The 22,432-nt window shown below is 40.0% G+C and overlaps 1 protein-coding gene and 1 long non-coding RNA gene across 2 annotated transcripts; one reads left to right on the top strand and one right to left on the bottom strand.

Annotated features, from left to right (window-relative positions):
* On the bottom strand, window positions 1-21,191 carry LOC129120954 (uncharacterized). Its single transcript, XR_013181908.1, has 3 exons — window positions 21,065-21,191; window positions 2,679-3,984; window positions 1-1,983 (listed from the first exon to the last, which is right to left on the bottom strand). It is a non-coding gene; the product is annotated as an uncharacterized LOC129120954 (long non-coding RNA).
* On the top strand, window positions 9,277-13,692 carry IL21 (interleukin 21). Its single transcript, XM_054632935.2, has 5 exons — window positions 9,277-9,411; window positions 9,544-9,579; window positions 12,915-13,052; window positions 13,485-13,577; window positions 13,678-13,692. Exons 1-5 carry the CDS (start codon window positions 9,277-9,279, stop codon window positions 13,690-13,692), a joined length of 417 nt encoding a protein of 138 aa, XP_054488910.1.
* Window positions 21,192-22,432: the final 1,241 nt, after the last annotated feature.

Here is a 22,432-nt window from a genome sequence, read left to right as displayed (position 1 = left end):
ACATTTTTATATTTCTACTTATTTATTAGCTTTGACATAAATTGGCCAAACTTAATAAAATCAATCAGGATATGATGAACAGAGCTGAGAGGGAAAGTGTGCACTCAGCTAGGTCTAGCAATAAAGGAGAAAACAATGCAGTTTAGATAATAAGTAAGGAGAACGTCCATGGCACATGATTATATCAGAGGGTAGAACTGTTTCATCTCTGCTCAATTCAAAGGCAATTTAAAGTGAATGGTGACATTTCTCTCAGTGTGGCCAAATCAGTCGTGGAGAGGGCAATGACAGGGAAAAGAGACAAGAAAAAATCTTCAGGGTCTGTTGCTTCTCTGCCATACTCTGCATTTTTCACAGCAAGTTCTTGAACCTTTCCTTGCAGATCCAGCACAAACAGTGTTTGAAAGCGCATCAGCCTCCTTTGATCTCCGGGTATTGTTTTGGAAATTACATCTTTGTCTCCTTTTTTCTTCAGGCCGTTTCTGAGATTCTCATGAGTTTTCCTGTCCTCGGGTTAAATGTTTCCACTTCCCTTCACATTTTTGCCCTTTGTGCAGCAGTATGAAGTACAAGCTTTTTGCAGCCTTTGGAGTGCCATCAGCATCTCTTCTCATTTGTCAGCTGTGCCCTCAACACAGGGGTTCAAGCCTGCAGCAGGGGAGATTTAAGAGATGCAACTATCCTGGGAGGCTTAGCTACCAAGTAGAAGAGGCATTGACAGGGTTTTTCCATGGGTTGAATAACAAAGTAGTTCTGTAATCTTCCTTATAGTCAGAAGAGGAGGATCCAGGAGTGGAAACTGAGCTATACGGGAATGAATGATGAATCCTATTGCTTCTGGGTAAAGTCTGGGTGCTTCAGAAGAAAGCTAATCCTTGGTTATCTGCCTATCTGCATATATTGCAGTGATAATGGGACAAATGTGATTTTGAAAAGCTACCATTGCTCTGGGCTAGGATCTTCAGTGCCTCCTTGTTTGCCTTTTGGTTTCCCACGAGATAGCTCAGAGAAACAGCTCTGTCCTGCTCAAGGAACGGGTATCAATTGTAAAGTCTGCAAGAAGCTCATAGGTAACAGGCAAGAAAAATGTCCTTGACCAGAAGAGTACTTTTAGAGATCAGTTTTACTATTTTCTTGTATATTCATTGACAGATGCAGATATCATATTTACTGTCTCAGATTTATGAAAAGAAAACACAAGCAGGACAAGACACCTTAATTTTCCAGTCAAAAATACAATTTTTTAATTAAGAGTGTTAGAGTAACACTATTAATTTTTTTTTTCCTTGAAAAGGAACAAGTCTCCAGGATGGACCAATAAGATAGTAATGAGGAATTAAAATCTATGGTCTTCTATTGATGTTTTGATATGGAAATTACTGAAAATTATTAAGATGAATCTTGCAGTCATCCCTCTGAAATAGCTAAGTGGGTGATCACACTTTCAATCTTTATTCACAAAGAATGCTTTGACTAATGTTTTCAGACAGATTTTGGTACTCCCACAAACACACTGAGTAGTTTTTTTTCACACAAATAGTAATTTCACTTACATTTCAGCAAGAAACTTTGTTTTATTAACTTGAATGTTATTTCTCTTCTCCTTTGTTTTCAATCCAGAGGTCTTTGCTCATTTTTAATTCATTCCCACAGGTTCCCTCAGAGGGAATGGTGTACATGCTTCTGGGAATTTGCCTGAAGACGCGAAACTGTTGTTGGTAAAAACTCAAAGTTTGGGCAGTCACTGCTGCCAATGGTGAAGGGAATGGGATTTGCCAATATTAGAGGTTCAGGAGTCCTGTATTGATGCAGCTCAGCTTTCTGGGGAGTTACAGGAGGGGAGGCACTCACCAGAGCAGAAGGGAGGAGAGTGAGGGAAGGAGTAAAGGCTCATACAGGTGAATCCATGGCTCTCCTGGCTCCAGTTAAGTGATGATTCTGTCATCCTGAGAATCAGTTCACTGAATGCAGTGTGGAACTCAACTACAGAAGGAAAAACACCCAAGTGATCAACTGTCCCATTAGGTTTTGTTGGAATTGCTACTGCTTCTGCTGCAGCTCCCTCTCTCTGTCTTACTTTTAGATTCTTTAGTCTTGGATTTTAAAAATTTATTTGTTTGGACCACCTTTTCAGACTAGAGATACTGCTGGTTACCTTAAATGGTACCAGCACAATAGTTTATTCTAAATTATCTTACTAAGGTGTTTGGGGTTTTTAAAATCAAATTCTCAGATAGAAGATTTTTATTTTTTAATTCCTCTGTCATTTCCTACAGTTACTTACTCTATTTGTCTCCACATTTGAGAAAATGCTTTCCTCTCACATCTGGCTCTCTATATTTTATTTAAAATTTCCTTCCTAGACCTTAATCATAACCAATAATATCTTGACTTGTCTCGCTTTTTGAGGTCAAAATTGCTCACAATGCATCTTACAACATTTCCATTACCGTTTCTACTGAATGCAAGGAAAATATGTTGACTTCATTAAAACAAAAAGAATAAAATTGAACCAGAGATAATTTTCATAAATTAGATGTACAGATTTCACAGCTCAGAAACAAGGATGTCGAATGTGTCCAGCCTATACAGCCTCCTACACAGAAACCACAAGGTTTCAACGACAAGTCAGTGAAACCACAGCATTCAGCTTTTTATCCAAGACAAGCTCTACCCACCGGGTGCTGCTGCCCTGGTGTGCTGACTGCTCACACAATAGTTTTTCCAAGGTTCGCTAAAGGTGCTGACCTGTGAAGAGAAATGAAACTCATTATGCAAACAACTCTGCTATATAGCTTCTCAAAGCTGTATGTGTGTGCACATAACAGATCCATCTGCAGGCACAGCAACACACATCCCTGCATTAGATACAGCCATGTACAGACAAAGAGACATCTGGAAAAAAAGAAAAAGCACGAAAGACTGTTTTTACAATGTTACTAACTTATCTGTTAAGGATAGCATGAGCTAGTCACCTCAGCATCCTTCAACCTCCTGTAAACAATTAAACAGCAGATCTATTTATGAAGTTAAAAGTTATAACTAAGTGCATTTCATCACCAGAGCAATTAATATATGAGAAACAGAAGAGTATTGCCATTCAATAGAATTCTAGTGTAGCTACTTCTGCATTAGGGCTTTTATTGATATAACTACCTGAAAAGCAACAACAAATCCAACATACCTTCAAGAGTCCTAAATGCGCAGAGTTAAGATTCTCCTAAACACTCTTCCATAAAATAATTCTGCCAGAATAATTAAATACTGTCTGCCCTGGCACCAAATTGGTGTTCCTGGAATGATGCTGCTGAGTGGGAGCCACTGGCCCCCTCAGCCTCATGTGCTAAGGAGGCACTTGTTGCATAGCAGATCACAGTTGTGTTCAATAGTAAAGCCAGTAGGAGGGGAGTTTCAGGCTTCTGGCAACTCATTTCTATTTGCAAATTTGTCAAGTGTGCTAAGGGGAAAATAGGGTTTATAGTGAAGTGATTGCAACTAAAACAAAGCTAAACAAACAAAGTCTCAAGGCCTTTGCAAGAGGGATTTTACTGTATTGACCCAAGGCCCTGGTAACAGAGGCTCCTCAGATTGTGAAAAACTGTGACAGAGAGTAGCAGTGACCTGAAGTAGAAATTTCTTTAAATGGCTTTGCTGCTGAAGAAAGCAGCTGGATTTGTACTCCCTGAGAACTGCAGACGGAGCTTCTGCCTCAGCCTTCACTTCAGCTATGCAGTGTGACACCAAAGCCTCCCCTCTGCTGCAGGGACTGAAGTACAGCACGTCTGGAGGCTGATCCAGTGGTCTGCAGCACAAACAGTGGTGGTGCTCAGGGCAGGCTGAGGAGTTGGTGTGCAAGCAAGGACTTGGAGGCACTCTAGAGGGAGGCAGACCGCATCCTCCCGTGCAATGTCACACTGCTCCTCTGTCCTCACTGCTTCTTGCTGTGCCAGAGGTGCCCCAGCACCATGAGATGTGACACTGTCCCTGGGAAGACACAAAAGAAAGGGCAGGAGAAAAATGTGACTGAGTTCATAGGATTTGGAATCAACGTCATCGTTAAAAATAATTATATTAGAAACTGAGTAGAAACAGTAAACACATATACATAGAAGAAGGAAGGGACAATCTGCAGTATTTTGGCAGTACCTGAAAACCAGAAAGCAGAACTAGTCAGAAATAAGTGGTATCCAGTCATCTGCTTCTACCAATAATAACCACAATAAAAAGGAGAAAATTGCATTTTATGTTGAAGATAACTTTATGTAAAAAGTATTACAAAAGCCAAATCAGAGCAGATCTGCTGGAGAGGGAAAAGGGGCCATAACCCCTCAGTGGCTGTGCCCTTTAGCTTTAGGCTGGGTACAGAGGAACAACTGCACTGCTGTGGAGATCCCACACCAGCTCAGAAGCCTCACCAAACCCTGGGGGTGACTGCCAAAGGAATCTCTAACATCAAACATTGAATCCAGTTATCAAGACTGTAGTGTCATGCTGACCACCATGCAAGGCATAACAGGATCCAGGGAGCCCCAGCTGCCAGTGGAATAGTTAGCTGTGTACCAGACCGTGCACCACACACATCTTACGCCTGTAACAGTTCGGAGGTTGTTTTATGCTACTGGTATTGGAACACAGAAGTGTGTCAGTCTCTCCTGACTTCTGCTCCTTCTATTCATTAAGAATAGTAAATGAGCAAAGGAAGCATTGTTCCATTCTGCATCCTCCATTCACTGTCCAACACCTGCATGTATCTTTTCCCATTTTTCTTGTCCAACATTTGGGATGAACATGACACACACTGTTGGGTTTCAGCATTAGCACATCCCTGCTTTTCACACCATAGGCTTGTCTCTTACTAGAATCATTGAGAAATGTGCTGGGAATGTTGGGAAACAGACAACACTCCTGTGGTAGAAAGGTGGTGCTCTGTGAGCCATCCTTCACAAGGAGAGCTGCAGACCTGCCACGCATCAAACCCCTGAGCAGCAGAAGTCCTGGCTACCACACAGAGCAGGAGCAATGACTTGCCCCAACCTCTTCTCATCTGTGGCTTTCAGATGAACAACTCCTTTCTGCCCTCAACATTTTAAGAGAACTGTGGTAGCCAAACATCCTGTCAGCTGCTGCCTTGTCTTCTGAACGTGGCTGTCCTCTGGTAGTGAGGAAAGATTATGAGCATGACTGTAAAGAAGAATGAAGCTCTCTATGAAAGCTGGAACACAGCTCAGGCACAGCTCTAAGCTCTTAGTTACAGAGATCAAACTGTTCAGGCCTTATGCAGGAGTTTTTAGCTGAGATGGGAAAGGAACTGCATGATATGGCTCAGTGCAGCGGCAGAAGAGCTCACTTGGTCATACAGTGAGGCTTCTTCCATCCTACATGCAGAGAAAGTCGTGACCCAGGAGGTGGGAGGCTGCTCCCAGCACTAAAGGAGACTTAGAAGCATGTGCCCACAAGAGGACAGTTCTGAATATCTGGCTCTGGGCAGGGTGGGTCTAAGCTTGTCTGAGGCTCAAGGTGTTGACAGGATGTTTCCACAGTACAGTTTGTGATTAGTAGTTGGTAAGGACACAAATATATCAAACTATGTGCCAAAGAAGCCTTACTGGAAAGAAATAGGCTACAAGTTAGCCCTGGAGGAACACGGAGAATGGAGAATGTAATGGTTTGGAGAATGGAATGTTATGGAGAATGTAAATGGTTTTATATTGCTGCCTATTAATATTTTAGTGTCTGTGTCTGCACATTCAGAGTTATATTTACTCTCATTTTTTAATAGAAATACAAGTTAAGAGTACATTTTTTTCCCAAGTTAGGTTTTCTCTTTACAAATACAAAAGAGTTAAAAGACCAAAGAATTATACCGAAGCTTATAATAGGAAAATAAGATTACAAGAGGGTAGAACTGTCTTGCAAAGCTATCAGAAATATTTTGAAGACCAGTTTTTCTAAATCTTTTTTTTGCAGCAATCTTCCTAGTCTCCCATCTTCCAGCATAACTCTCTCCCCTTGTCTCCTACAATCCCCCACGTCACGGACAGTACATACATGAAATTTGACAAACCTAAGTTATAAAAATTCTTTGAAAGCAGCCCTGTATATTACAGACTCTTTTGGCTGAGCCATAGCAATGACTAAGCCATGGGAAAGGCCTCCATTCAGCTCTCCTGTGAAGGCAAATGTGGGTGGGGGAACCGGGCTTTCGGGGTCGAAGTCACGCAGCTCTCGGGTGGCACCATCGCGAAGAGGAAAGAGGAGGGCTCGGCCCGGCGGGGCTGGCCCGGGAGGTTTCTCACATTTCCTCTTTCCAGCCATCCCTGCGGGGCCGGGCCGGCGACAATGTGAGAGAGGCTGTCATTGTTTGACTCAGCGTGTTCCTAAGCCACAAGAGAGCAGTGACGTATATAAAAAACTTGCTGCTGGCTCTTATCTGATAAGGGGGATATCAAGGAGTTTTCTCCACTGCCTAGACAATAGAGGAAGTCCTCCTTTGTCCTTGCATTTCACTTTCTCTGTCAGCATGGCTTCCTTGATGCAGTTCTTGTGGCCTTACAGCCTCTAATACAAAACAGAAGTCTATACAGTAGCTTTAGAGACCTGATATGCAAAAAAAAAGTTACCACATTGTCAAATGCCCATTGTTTAATTTCCCATTTACTCCACCACCTTTAAAACTGATCTCAGATGTAACTGATTTAATTTGGAGTAGCTCAGACAGAGCCATCTCACCTCCCATGATTTTGGTGGAGATCTGCCTCTGCCCCTTTAAGGCCTGAGCTTCTGGAAACACATGGAGAGTTACCCTGTGCATTAACTTCAGTTTTTAAGTGTTTCTGAAGTTGTCTGCACCAGCAAAAACCTTCACTGATCTCTTTGCATGAAACACTGCCAAGCATCACAAGATGTCACAGCTAACAGAGTCCTGTTACACATCCAAGTGGGAAGTTCCCAACCTATCAACCAAATAAAGATGTATAAATGGCTGACAGTGCTACCATGACCACCTCCTGTAGCTGAGCTCAAAGAAACTTCCCAGAAGAATCCACAGTTGAAATACTGGCAATAAAAAGTAAAAGTAAACGTTAGTACCAGCCTGTTGCTTTACCATGAACACTTCCAATAGTCAATCAAAAAGTGGATTAGAGGATAAATGAATGTTCATCCACATTACCAGGCAACAACTTATGTAAAAGTTATGATAAAGAGGAGCAGAGGCAAGACCTCTCTTTGTGTAAAGAATACCACTGTTGGAAATAACCTCTCTATGTTCTTCGCAGCCTCAGGGAGGTGTTAAACAACAGACAAAAAAAAAAAAATTCCGCAATGCTTGACAGGAATGGGATGGAGGGAGAGAAGATAAAAAGTATTGGTCACCATGTGGTTTCTCAAACCAAAGATGCTGTTGACTTCCTTTAATGAACCCTAGCCATAAATTTACAGACATTTCAAATAAAACCTAATTAGATCCTCTGTACTTCACAGTGCAGCTGTGCTGCTTATCCAAAATTATTTTAAGATGCATCCGTAGGGGGGGAAGAAAAATCATCACACTACCTTTCCTTCCTGAAATAAAATCTCAGACTATGTGGTAGAAGAAAGTATTTTTTCTTACTTGTTTCAGTTCTCATTTTTCAGAATTTCTCTTTTATTGGGTGTTAGTAGCTATCTCTTTCACCAGGAGAGAGTCTGTGAGTGCATGCATGAGACTGAGTGCAGTTATGTGTATTTACACATACACCTTTAAAATTTATTCCTTTAGGCTATTCGTCTTCTAAATGGTGAAAAACGACTTAAGCACATAAACAGCATAGAGTAAATAATCATTTGCACATAGAAAAGAAACATGCCAGAGCATGTTAGATAGAGCTGTCACCAGCTTAAACACTCATTTTTAAATGAACAATGAACAAGCGACCCAGCCTGACATCCCAAATTCACCCACCAGATTTATACAGGGAATTTTATACCATGTCAGAATATTATACAGCTTACTAGACATCCAACTGCAGTCCAAACTCTGTGTAGATTTTGTAAAGCATCCCCAAAGCCGTCTGGAATCTTCAGATTTTCAGAGGAAAAGATTTAATTTGACAGATACATGACCATTTTTATTCATCACAAGTGAAGGTGCCCAAGTGACTTTAACTGCTCTCTACTAATTCCACATAGGAACCCTTCAATGCCATTGTTAGTAACTAAATAATGATAATGCATAAAAGTAATTTAAAGCTGGCTTTCTTCTCTTTGTGATGAAATATCAAGATCAGGGACTTTAAAATCAACTGATTCCTAGAGCTGGAAGTCCAGTAAGTCCCTAGTGCCTGCACAGACTTTTGTTTGGACTTCATACATTCTTCTGCATTCCCAAGGAAATTCTCAGCTGCTGAAGGATGTAACTGAATGTGTTTAGGTGCCACAAGCATGGAATCACTGCCACAAGCAATAGTGTCCCTTGGGAGTGACACACCGGGATTTAATCCCTGCCCTTCCAGTACTGCTCCCCTCTTGGAAATGGCTGTGCTCCAGGGATTTGTCTCTCCCAGGACAAGGTATCTCCCTGCAGCCTTCACTCCCAGTGGACATGCCCTCCACAATGCTGGTCATATATCTGCTACTGGTTCCAAGCAAATATAAAGCAAATTTCAGCTGGTTTAAATGCTAAGATGAGCTTTTACTCACATCTCTAACACAATCCAAGCTGAGAATAAAAAAGCCACAGTTCATATATGTCAGGAGAAAATAGCTGACAAACATTCCTTGAAGCCATAAAGTGAGATAAATAAATTTAAATTTTGAAAGAAGTCCTGTCATATTTCTCCAGAACAGTACAGAAGAGCTGTAGATGGACTTAAGAGATTCATTGCTGTATGACACAGGAAAAAAAATGCAGAATCTTTGTTTACCTAGGCCTGTGGTTTCTAAGTACTAACTTTTTAGTACGTTCATTTCTTGACTCAAAGTGAAAATGGGAATTCACCCTTTTCTCTTTTTTCCTGCCCAATGTGCAGATGGGGCACATTTTCTTTCACTCCATCAATCCCTGCCCCCCCACGCACAAGCCTGCATACATGCACTTAGCCAGTGGAAAAGAAAAAAGGGTTACTCATTAATCCATTCTACAAAGCTTTCCAAACTGAAATGGGTGGGTTCTCCATCTCCAGCAGGGAGCAATATATAGGTAGGTGCAGAGTTTACCTGAGCACAGCTCAAACTGGAGTGTTACACTTGAACAGCACAACTTTGCTCCTGGCACACTTTAAAACAGAACTCATCAGGATGAAGAGGATGATTATTTACTGCATGCTTTTCTTCTGCTCCACAATGATGCTGACTGCAGCTTCACCCAGAACATTAAAATACAAACAGATTCAAAAGAAAATTGAAGACTTACAAAAAATGGTGAAAGATAAGGTAAGTGATGGTATTTGTCATAATATTGAAATTACTTTCAAGCATTGGACATTGCTTAGTATGTATCTTATGAGGGACATCACTTTCAAATGGTAAAAATTTTCTAACTTAGATTTATTTGTTTTATTTTAGGATGCTGAATTGCTGCATACACCAGAAAACCTTGTGGTGAGGCTGCTTTAAAATTTTTTTCATAATTATATAATTTTGATTTTGTGCTGGTTTATTCCATTGACAAATGGAGAATGTCTTGTTCTTCACATCTCTGACCTAGTACTCTTAATGCAAGCTAGACTGAGTAAGAAAATACTTTCTAAGAAAGTTCCTTTTCTGGATAATTAATAGCAGAAGTGTTTCTATTTTGACATTGGAATTACTATTTTGCTTTTTATGTGTATCATAACCCACCAACAGATCCAGAGTTGCACAAATTCCATTTAATTAACAAATAGTGCTAAGAGTGAGGATTCATACAAGACCCAGATGAGCAGCAGTGCTTTTGGGGATGCAGGTATTTGGAGTGGAAGTGCCTCCAGCTGCCATGAGCTCCAGCATGCCTGAGCTGCCCCCCTTGCCTCCCACTACAGCCAAATGACAAGAGTGGCACTGCAAGGCCATGTCAATGAGTGCCTCCTCTCATGTGCACTCACACTGCTCTGAGTCTGTTCGTGCAGGGACTGTGCTACCAACAGGAAGACAAAACTGCACCTGCCAATATTCTTATATATATAATCTTTTCAGATTATAACCAGTTAAAAATACAAGAGCAGCTCTCTGTGAACCCCTTTTTAATACAGATACATATTTACACATTATTTAGTGCTGATATTTTGCACTCTCAAAAGTGGTAGGATGCAGGATGTACTGTAAATTTAAATGCTAATAATAGTAAAATCACATCTTAAAAATTTAGAGGGTAAATGCATGCTGCTTTGATAATCCCTCAACATGCAACTGAGGTGTAGAGCAACCTGTGACTACCTAATATTATACTTGTGTTATCAGCTGTCTTAAATTTTTGAGCCCTATTTTGTAGCACAAACAATTTTGATTGACATGTAAAAGCCATCACTATGCACTACTATGCTGTAAAAGCTGTAGGCATTCTTAAAAATTTATCTACTCAGGATTCTAAAGTCCCTTGCAAGCAGTTACAAGAAGAAAGGAAAAAAAACTCACCTCATTTCACACAGGTTTTGGTTAGTCTCTTCCTAGGCTTTACAGCTCGCTGCATGTTTAATTTGCCAAAAAATATACAAAAGCACGACCAAACCAGATGCATTCCTTGGAATTGCTAGAAAAAACTTCAGTGCACAAACTCATTGCTGGGCTTTTTCCACTAAAACTCTTTCTAACTTTGGGCTTTTTCTACTAAAACTCTTTCTAACTTGTGGTGTCAAAGTGAAAAGGAGGAGATTATTAGTCGTCATTTTAATCCAGCGTTTGCCAGCTGCCTCTGAAACTAAGCAAATACAACAACTAGTGACTAATTGCTTAATGAGGTTGTTGGGGTTTTTTTCTTAAGAAAAGTCATTCTCACCTCAGGAAGGAAAACAACAGCTCACTTGCAGCTTAGGGCTTTACTGTCTGATTCTGGGAGGTCTTAAGTGCCTCCTCTGAATACTAGAGAAGACAGAGAATTCTCATATTTAGAAGGCATTGATATGGGTTCAGCTTCTGATGTAAAACATGTAAAAAAACATTAGTGTGCTAATAGTAATTATCACCAGCAACCAAATCAACAAACTCTTCATCCTACAGGGTGATTGAAATATGTAACACAGCGTGCTAAAGTGGCATTCAGTGATTAGCTGCCATCACAGCCTAGTCAAACTCAATTTAATAAAAAGTTGCTCACAGAACTGTATTTCAAATATCAAAATATTTGATTTTTTTTTATTATAGCCTGCTCATGGCAGATTTGCATTTCATCTTGAATATTCAATGAGAAAATCACCTATTATAACATTTAAAATTAGGTGGGTTATCCCAATCTGTTTTGGCTGCCTTGAGGTTCCTTTGTGTGAACTGTTAGCCCCAGTTCATTCCCACATAATTTCCTTGTACCCTCAACAATGAAATATTCTTTCCTTTGAATAAAGAGAGATTAGAGGATGTCAATTCAAGGGAAGCCGGCAGTGTTAAAAAGTGAAAAAGCAGTGTTAAGGCTGAGGTAATTCCAGCCTGGGGGGCAAATGAGCTCTCCTGCTGGTGACTGGCACTGCAGCTGAAGTGACACAAGATGCTGAAGTGCCCTGGATCTGTATCTCACCCCGCTGATCGCTATTCCGGAAGCAAGGGCTCTACGGGCTCATCTGTAAAGCTAGTTTGAGTCAGATGCAGAGTGCTGCTGCCAGGTGCCACTGATACAAATATTTTACACATTTCTAGCCCCCTTCAGACATTTCCAGTGGTGTGTGCTCCTTCATGCCTCATCCCCGAAGTGCTCAGCACACCGGGCCCCACAATCCTTGCAGTGCCCTGCCTGATTGTTGCCTGCCTGAGCTCTAAGTGACAGCTCAGCAAAACAGAAAAGGCAGCACAGATGAGAAATGCTGGTTTCTCAGCTCAGCACGGATGAGACCAAAACGTTTTCAGTTTCAGCTGGAAAATCGATCTCTTTAAAAGACGAGTAGTGTTTTTTTCCAGTAAGCAAGGCCAGTTACGGTAATGATGCTTGAAACAAACATAAAAGTGTGGCTTTTAAGGAAAAGAAAATGTTTTATCTGACCAACACAAAATGTTGCTAGCAAAATTTGCTATAAGCAACATCCATGAAAGCTGCCTTGTCCTTGCCCAAGCAGCAAACTGCAGTGACATCTCATAAGGCAGACGAGACTCAGCTTGGGCAGCAGTAGGTATGCAAAAAAGGATGGCTTTGGAGCCTTTCTAATACGTGCAATCAGCAGCTTCCTTCTTTGGAAAACAGAAAGCAACTTAAATTTTGGCTGCAGTAAACATTGCTTTCCTTTCTCTGTTGACTGTTAGGTTAGTTTTGGGCATAGTTTCTGTATCGTTTCTGATGCTATCATATAACATTTTAATAGTATTTGAAAACATGCAGTTCTTTGTCAATTCTAATTATTAACTAGGCATTATTAGAAAGGGGACCAAAATGAGGAAGGAAAAAAAAAGTATATTCCCACATTGTAATTTTTTAAAAATAAAACGCTCGTGCTTTAGCAGGTGAAAACCTACTGCATGTAACTGATCTACTCTTCAGGACTGTTTTCTTTCAAATGCTGTCATGATTAATAGCCAAGTGGACATTTATTTCATTAAGAAATACTGAAGTAATTATGCAAGAACAGCCAAAGTAAAGCCTCAATATCACCTGCGTATCAAAAACTAATTAAAAAATAAATTAAAAAAAGGTACAGCTGAATATTCTCAATTAATATCCTGGATACCTTCTTCTGCACATGGACCACAATCTAACATGAGCAGGAAAAAGTGCTGCAGCAACACTGGCCTTAAACCAGTTCCTTCTTCTCCTGCCCTAGGAGGGATGCCTGTCCTCAGCTGTGACCTGCTTCAAGAAGGGCGTCCAGAAATTACAACCAGCGAGCAGCCAAGATAACTGGGCATTCCAAAAAGCCATTAGAATCGTGAACAAACTCACCTACAGAGACTCTGGAGAGGTAGGATTTCCTCACAGTGCTCATAATTGTCATCATTGCTCCTTATTTTCTATAGCAGGTGCCCCCTGCAATGGGGGAATTGTAGAAAGCAAGTCTGTTAGAAACAGTAATCTGCCTTTCATTACTTTGGAAATTAAAAAGTCCAATTCTTGAATTTTTGGGAGAAGCGTTCCCTGTGACCATAAAAATTCACATACACGTACTTGGCAACCACACAATATGCTGGCAGAAGGACAAGGATCACTGGAAAAAAAGTGAATGAAAGGTGTCATTACTGAACTCCTTCCCTTTTGAAAGAGCTTGAGTCAAAGCTTTTCCAGCTAGAAAAGGCATTGATTACAACCCTCTGGGTTTTTCAGTGAGAAAGCTTGAGGATTGATTAAGGATTGTGATGTGCTGTTTAGAAGTGCCATGATTCTCTTTATCTTCCAGCACTGTGAGTCTTATGAGATGAAAACATGTGAATCTTATGGGAAGAAAACCCCCGAAGAATTTTTGAAGAGCTTTGAAAATCTTATGCAAATGGTAAGCAGAGTTCATTCCTCCTGGATGCTTTTTGACATTTTGCAAACAATTACAGATATCCTTAGTTTACATCCTTACTAACAATGTCTTGTTTTTACAGCTATACAAGAACTAATCTAGGACACACCACAGCTGAAGGCTACTGAAAATCTATTTTTTAAAGCAGACACTATGTTATATTTAAGATGTGAAAAATGTAAATACTTCCCAGTGCTATTATGATGTATTCTCTGTGTGTGGTAAGTGAAAGCTTCTCCCAACATTTTAAGGAGTCTTATTTGGATGGGTATTTGTAAGATGGATGCTATTTTGCAAGTGATTCTAGAGGGAAAAAGAAATTCTAATTTCACAAAAACTGGCTCTTGTAAGGGACTTAACTGTCCCCCTTCTGCTAAACTAGAAATAAATGACATGGTTACTTTTGTATTTTTGCTTTGATCTTAACTGTATCCCATGCAGAGATTTCTGCAAATTTTAAAAGAAAATTAACAGAAAAACTTTGAAGCCTCAAGGGAATCTGCTTGGGCTGATTTCCTTATTTACAATAATACCACACACAGAGTTTTATTTATAAGTTCTTAGACTGCATTTTAGCTAACTATGGAAAAATGTCCTGCATTTAACTGCCTTCTCAATACTGGAAAAAACATTTACAAATCATACTGTATGGCTGTGGTCAACATCTTGAAGCTAATGGCACATTTGCCATGGGATTCAATAGGAAGAGATGTAACCCACATGCTCTAAGTGGAGATACAGGATTCTGAGGGGAAATGCTGTTCCAGAAAATGGAATTTTGGCTACACTGCCCCAGCTTAACATGACAGATACAGCAGAGGCATGACAGGCTGGTACAACCAGCCACTACAAAATGTCCAATAAATACAATCATTGATGATCAGTCAGAGTGAAACAGCTCTAATGCATACTGCTCCTTCTCAGAGGACATTTACCCTCATACTAATGTACCATTAACACTATTCATTCTCTCTCCTCCTGATTAAGTTTTACCCTTATTTGCCATTTCTTTAAAAATCTGTCAAGTTGTTTGTTCTGTGGAAACTTTCCTGTCCAGCTCTTGAATCCTGAACATTTCTGTGGAACTATGGCTAGAGATACCATTCAAAATTTTTTAAATGAAGGTGAGTATCACAGCACTTAAAACTAGTTTTGGCAGCTTAATTATATACCACCATATTCTGCTTGCAAGGATTCTGAACCTCTGGGTTCTTCCATCTGAGCAGTAACTGTTCATTTGCCCCAAACAGATATTAACCCCACATGAGGAAACTGATCTTGGAAAAGAGCATAAAACCTTCCAGTAAAAGTTAACCTTTCATGTAATTTTCTCTCTACTTAGTAGAAATGTGGTAGAGAGAGGAAACTGGAAAACTGCATATAGTGTTAGAATGGAAAATGACAAGCTTAGTTACCTCCAAAAATAATGAGGTAGTATTAAAAATATTTCCATTCCTACCAATGCCATCGGCCTCAAGGAAAATTAATACAAAAAGTTTGCTGCCTCCACATTTTTACTGTCCTGAAATGTGAACCTCCTCAAAAATGTACATCAGAAAGAGGAAGGAAGATCCTCAGGGCACAGCAAACCAAGTGAACTCTCCTTGTTTCTGGTGATGGGTCATTTTCATTTAGAACATAGTTTTCTTCTCCTTTCCTTTTTCTCCTTTCCTTTTCAAAACCTGCTTTTTCTGTGTGTAATGTTCTATCTCATACCTTAATGTTTCCACATCACTGCATCAGAATTAACATTCTAAAAAAGAACTACCACTCATAAGTAAGTAATCAAAGTACTGAGTTTAAATGATGTTCTTTCTGTGCCTTCTATCCCCGTTTCTCTGACTCACCTACCCACCAAGTCCCTTCATCACCAATCAGTGAGCACTATGCAATGCAAAGCTGCTGCTGCAACTGCAACAGATTTAAAGTCTGGGTAAAATTGCATTCCAGATTTGGATAAAAGCAACTGGGGAAACACTGAAGCATGTCCTGCAGTTGCATACCTGCTGATATTTCTACATTTGTGTTTTTATGAAGGGTTTTTAATTGAATGCCTTTATCATTAAGTGCATTTTTATGTGAGTCCTAGAAGGACAACCAATAAACCAGCACTTCTGATGCAGCTCCATGGAATATTTGCACGTGCAGGGTTTTGGAGAAAGAGCTTTGTTTTTGTTCAAAGAATACAGTATGCATTTCTTTATCTGTAAATGTCTTTTCCAGTAACTTGCTAAGTGCATTGAAATCATTGTTCTAAAAGAGCCTGTTAAAATCCTTGTTTAGCAGACAGAATGGGATTAGCATGCCCTGACAAGCACAACGTTGTGTATTACATATTTATTAGCAGTCATTACAAAGCACTGAGAAGCAACTTTTGTACTTAAGATGGACATTTTATGAATGAAAGCAATTCCCTACAGGAATGTCATAAGCTAACTAAGTATTCCTGCCTACACTGCAGCAATGCCTGGGTTTTGTCCAAAAGGCAGTATGTAATGCACCTACTTCTGTTTAGTGACTTGCTTCACTGTTTTTAACTCTGGATTTTATTACACCAAACATAGTGCTAAAGCTTATTTTTTCCTGTTTTAAACACAATATACTTGTTTATTAATTGAGGTTATTTCTTGTACCTGCAGAACAACTTAATTTAAGATGCTCACTTGTAGTATTCAAAAAACTAGTGAGAAACTGCAACAAATGTAACTTTAGAGGGTTAATTGCTCAGAGATCTTGCTTAAAAATGAAATTATTGGACAAGCCAGTCCAGTAACTCCAGCTACATATGGAGAATATTAATCACAAAATTAGCACAGGTGATTTTGGCCAACACCACGCCCCTGGGCAGTGTCAGCACAATCACTGTGAGCAACTCTGGGCACTTCAAATACGCATTGATTTACAAGATGTGAGACTTGGATTAGTCAAGAGTGATCAAAGACTGAGTGTATTATTCAGGGTGTGCTATTTGAAGAACAGGATGAATGAAGAACAGGAAATCTGTGCAGGACAAACCAGTGTCTGAGAAGACATCATCTTGGTCTGCAACAGCATTCTCAGAAGGAAAAATGAAGATGCCCCAGGAGGAACTTTTGACCTTAGGAAGGACCAGACACCACAAATATAAATGTGTACACCCTCTGGACTTATTTCTTTTCATGAGATGAACTCTCTTTGTACTAAGTGCACTCTGCAGAAACAATGTACGTTTCATTAACAGAGTACATAGTGTAAGCCATAAAAGCTCATTACCTCCCAGGGAGGCTTTATAATATATTTATGATTTTGATCATAAGTGCCCTTTGTAGGCACTTCGAGATGTGTTTTAGCATGGGATATACAATTTTGTATAATATTTACTTTTCCTGAGAGGATTCTTTATTTTTATACCAATTGATTAATCTAATTTAATTATTTATTTCATTTCTGCAAAGGGAATGTTCATACTAAGGACTATGTGGTCTGATTAATTTATATGCCTATGATATTAAACAATTTTAGCTACTACCATTTTCTCTCGTTCTTTTATTCAAAAATGTATTTTTGTAGTTATCTGTGTGAGAACTATTCCCTGTGGGTTTTCCAGCCACCTGTTTCACAGACATGGTTTGGAGTGGGGTAAATTGTTCCTGAGTACTTCGGCATCTCACCGAAGGAGATGAGTCAGACTTGACTAACAGTTAATTCTGGATGAATCCCAGCATATGAGATTGCTGCTGTTTTCTTGTGTGCAAAGTCAGGAGGGATCCCTCCATCTAGTGGGGAAAACCCACAGGGAATAGTTCTCACTACAAACAGCTAACTACAAAACTTCCCTACAGTGTTCTCTGCTTTGCACTTGAGCTGATGACCCGTGTTGAAACAGGAGCAAAGGTGAAAGAGAACATTTCCTACTCAAACATCTTTGCCCAAGCTGCTGATCTCCATTGCTGTACTGCCACCTTTTGATGGCAGTTTGGAAATTCAGAGCAGTTCCAGACACAAAACAGGCAAGCTGAGTATCACTGTCATGACAGTGAGCTTTGAGATACACCACAGACATAACAACTAAGTTCTCCACTTCCCATTTAGTTTTCCCTTTTCCTCTTCACACAGCTGAAGGTCCAATGGTGTTACTGTTCTAACATCATGAAGACCATGTCTAAAAACTTCCCTTACCACACCAGTCAGGTTCTTCAGCTGCTCCTTTCCCTTTGCAAGAGAATGTACAAATGGATGCTGTGTCCATATGTCCCTTCATTAAGTGTCCAACAACTAACCAGGAGATCTCCTGCTCTTTTTAGACTCTTTCTAAACAATCTTCTTACCTGTTTCCATTTTTTTTAAGATGACCTTATTATTAAACTTCACTGCCCACCCCTGGTTTTCCATCTTCCTCCCATCCTAATTCCCAACACTTGTTCTACCAACCCCAGTTCACTTTCTTCCTCCTGTTACACTTCCTCCAGCTTCCTTTCTATTATCAGGGAATTTTCAGACACTCAGATGGTGCAAGATCATCAGCTGCACAATTCTATTAAAAAGGAAAAAGAGCTGTACATAATGCTAGTGGTCCACCTAAAGTTTAATTCCTTAGCATCCACAGGAGAAAATCCTGACAACAAAGAAGTCAGAAAGATTTTCCCTTTAAGCCAAAGAAATGAGGGAAGCACTCATAAACCAACTATAGCAGGAGATACAGTAGGTTTCATATCAAGCTTATCACAACAGATCACACAAACACTGTGATAGAGCAGCTCTCTCCATTCTCCCTTAAATCCTTTAAAAATGTGGAGACAATGAATGACAAAGGGGTCAAGGCCAGTGCCAGCTGACATGAGGACAGGATCTGCAGGGGGTGAAACACAGAAAAGTGTTTGAGGTCGGCACCCCAAATCCAGCATTTCATCAAACCGAGAAGCAACTCCAAGTTTATCACTGCCTTTTTATGAACAGCTAGGAAATGCACCGGTGTAGAGAACAGATCTTGCACAAGAGGGCAGCAGGGAGCTGAGAAAGGAAAGGAGATCTTCACTCCTCCTTCTCCTCCTGACCCCGCCCAGCTCGTAACAAATTAATCCACAAACCCTCAAATGTGGGCAAATACAGTCCAAAAAGGGGACTTAACGAAAAATACTCCCATTTCTTTGTTCTTTTTTACAGGCACATTTCAAATGCCACCTACTTAGTAATTCCTGCTTCTTCCTATATTCTGTTCTTTCCTGAACACTTGACTCATTCATTTCACTTCTCCCTTCTACCCTCCATCTCTCCTTTATTAGTTATGCCTGACATTTACAACTCTTGCATTAACACCAGACAGGACAAAACACTTGAAAATCTTGCCACTTTACCTCAGAGGTACCACTAGAAGAAGCATCACCTAAAAACAAAGATTAGGAAAAAAAATAATTTACAGGATCTGTACTATTCCTGGGATATTTACACTTCCCTTCAGCATGGAGCATTTGGCCCATTTCTAAATTGCTAACCCAGTACCTGCAGATGAACAGTTCCAAGCATTCCTTATGGACTTACTGCCTCTCCCTTCAGGTGTCCCACATCCTGTAAGACAGCTGCTACACTCTGCTGCCCCCTGTTTTACTTCTATTAATTCATTTCCTGTTTTACACCTTGCAAAGAGCTGAACAAACACCAGGTAACATGTGGAATGCAGCAGGTGCAGCTGCAAGTGGTGGGAAAGGTGTAGTACAAATTCCCACACACCTAAGCTGGCACTAAGAATTTTTTATGGCACTGAAGAACAGAATATTGGGAACCTACTGCCTCAAGCTCCTTTTCCACCTGTTGCACTGGGCAGGGTTGGCTTAAACCATTCCCACTTCTTCCCCCTACCAGTCCCCAACAGTTGCATTTTTGGGGGGAGAGGGTGAGGTGACAAATTGTATTTGCTCTGGGTCAGTTGTCTGACCCAGACACTCTGCCTTTTAAAACATGCCCTCATGAAGTGTAACTGTTCTGCATCAGAAGACTTCACTTCAAAAGATGTTCTACAAGGCAAACTCAGAAGTAGACTGGGTTGGGAATTTTTCAGTGCAAGTTCTTCCACTGGAGGATGACAATTTTTTGAAACTGAAACTTTACAACTTTTACTACAACAGTCTGACAAAACTTTGAGCAAAAACCTTTTCTCAGGTCCAGGATGGAATTTCTGTTATAAACACAAGCACATAAACAAGAGCAGAGCAGAGTGCAGGTTTTTGGGATAGGAAGTGATTGCTGGAGTTAGGCTCCAAACCTTGCTCTGCTTTTTTTGGCTTGTCCATGGGGATACACTCCACCAAGGTATCAGAGGAGGTGCCTACTCCACAGGCTACTGATAGCTGTGGAGCAGTCTCACACTTTCTTGAGTGCTTTTTTATTAAAACAGCTGAGAGTTCTCAACATCATTTCAGAGTGACAGAGGGGAATAAAGGTCAAAATTGGGAAAGTGACACTTCTGTGAGATGGGGAAATATTTTCTAGCTAGTTCTATGTGGTTCTCATATGATTTGTCTCAGTGTTTGAGACAATTCCCCGGCAAATTTCCCAGTGTGACACATATGCCTTTTTTAGGCTTTAAGAACATCTCAGTGGGCAGCAGAGCAATAAAGGTCAGATGAAGAGCAGCAGAGGTACACAGAAAACAGTAAATCCCTCTGTGGAATGAAAGAAACTGTAGGTTGAAAAGTCACTGGGAGAACAAAGATGGATAGTAATCTCATTTAAAACTTCTCCCTCAGTGAAAGTTTCTGTATGAGTACTGATCCATCAATAACCCATTTTGCAATCAAGAGCACCCAGGGTGCTTTCCCAGGCCCCACAGATCTCCTTATTTTCCATCAAGACAAGGCAGCAACACTACAAGTTCAGTCCAGTGAAACTGCTCTGTACCAACAGTCAGATATCAGCAGTCACATGGCTTTGGATAATCCATGCTCAGTTTTTCAGGTAGGGAACAATGATTCATGTCTTAAAAGTTATGACAAACATATTTTCAATTCTCTAAATGTAAGACAGATACATAGTCCCATACATTTGTAAAATACTATTTTCTAATTGTCATCATAAATATGATTAAAATTTCAGTTCTTTTTGTTGCTCTGTTTGAATGTTGCTTACATATAAAAAACTATTCTGACAGCATGCAGCTGTCAGACCAACTAAAAACTGGCCATGTTGATGGGTTCTAGCACATAACCTTAACAGGAGCCTCACGGTGATTACATCTCAGACTTTTGATACCCAAAATCATACTAGAAGTGGCCCACCTTTTTATTACTATTTGCACAGATTTCATTTGGTTTAGCTGCTTTGCAACATCACAAACACGGAACCAGCTTTCCCGTTACTCTATACCTCTCCATTATTTTGCACAGCAGAGGTTTCAATTCCCAGCTTATCCTGCAAGACTGAAATGGTGAGAACAGGTTCTCTTCAGTGAAAGCAGAGGCATGTGACCTCAGGAGAACACAGACTACAGCTTGTACCTGAGGCACGGCCAGAGGCCGCGGCTGGAGGAGGAGGCACCAGCAGATGGGGCCTCACGACAGGTCCTGTGTCACCTCCTGGGGTTTCCCGAGAACCACGCACCGGCCCAGCCCCAGCAGAAATGGCTTCTTCCTCTGCACAGCTCTCTGCACGCTGCTCACAGCACTCAGTGTCCCTCAAAGTCTGGAGCAGATCATTTCAGTTTCCATCATTATCAATTTCCAAAGTACCAATTCACCTAATTTAAAAAATACTTTTATTTAAAAAAAAAAAATTAATCACAGGGAAAACTTACAAACAGCAAAGCACGTTTACAAGAAATCCTTCAGAGAATATGACTAATGCACCTGTACTTTTTAAATATAATAAAACATTGAGTCAAGGCCAACTCATACTCTTAGTCTTTTGGTTTTTTTTCTTTTGTTGTTTTGTCCTTACAACCTTTCAACCATTTTCTGTATGGAAAAAAACATCAACTTAGTTTCTGAACACAAGTAAAAGTCCTTTCACTTCTACTTAGAATTCAGGATTCTCACAAGTGCTGCAGTGCAAGAGGCCCCACACAATCCTTTTATCTATAGTAGCAAAGGAAATACTTTTCACTTTCAGGGCACTGCATAGTAGGTCTGGAGTTTTCCCAAATACAATGATCTTGAACTTGCTGTACATTGGTCTGGTTTTTTCCTGTCTCTGCTTCTACTGATTTGCAGAGAATGTCCAGACACACAGATTTAAAATGAATACTTGGATCTTTGTGTCCAAATTTTACACGTGGAAAACTACTACTAATTGTCCAATTAACACTGATATGCAGGAGATGGCAATTATTACAGAATATAAAGAAGAATAAATTCCATTTACAGCACAAACGTCAGAAAATATTAGTATTGGAGTTGGCCAAGAGTGAACACAACTCCTTTTTTAACACTGGCTAAGCTACATGGCTATAGGACTGGTTGATATTCCTCCTATCAGCTGTTTGGCCAACAGAAAAAAAAGTTACCATTTCTTTTCACTTATGTAATTTCCAGCTTACTTATTAAATTAGGCGGCTAAAATAATTTTAATTATTATTTAATTATTTCCCTTATTATTATTATTTAATTATTTTAATTTGATTTCCCATAAATATACTAATAATCCTTGGGGATAAAATGAGTGAGAAAATGAACATGTCTACATCTGTAGAGTTATTAACGGTGCTTCTGCTAATATTTCTGCTGAATATTTGTGCTTCCTGTTTAACATCAGAAATTTCTCTCCCACACACTCTGTTTTTTCCTGGGGCACTTAAGTGGAACCTTTTGACATTTTTGTTTAGCCACACATAGCAATGAATTCTGGAGGCAGTAATAATACTGCTCTCT

Source organism: Agelaius phoeniceus, chromosome 4, assembly GCF_051311805.1.
Source record: "Agelaius phoeniceus isolate bAgePho1 chromosome 4, bAgePho1.hap1, whole genome shotgun sequence".
Classification (NCBI taxonomy): domain Eukaryota; kingdom Metazoa; phylum Chordata; class Aves; order Passeriformes; family Icteridae; genus Agelaius; species Agelaius phoeniceus.
This window is presented reverse-complemented; position numbering and strand designations above follow the sequence as displayed.

Coding starts and splice junctions, on each gene's coding strand:
- IL21 (XM_054632935.2), top strand. CDS start 9,277: ATGAAGAGGATGATTATTTACTGCATGCTTTTCTTCTGCTCCACAATG. Junction 9,580..12,914: donor ATACACCAGAAAACCTTGTG/GTGAGGCTGCTT, acceptor CTCCTGCCCTAG/GAGGGATGCCTGTCCTCAGC. Junction 13,053..13,484: donor CCTACAGAGACTCTGGAGAG/GTAGGATTTCCT, acceptor TTTATCTTCCAG/CACTGTGAGTCTTATGAGAT.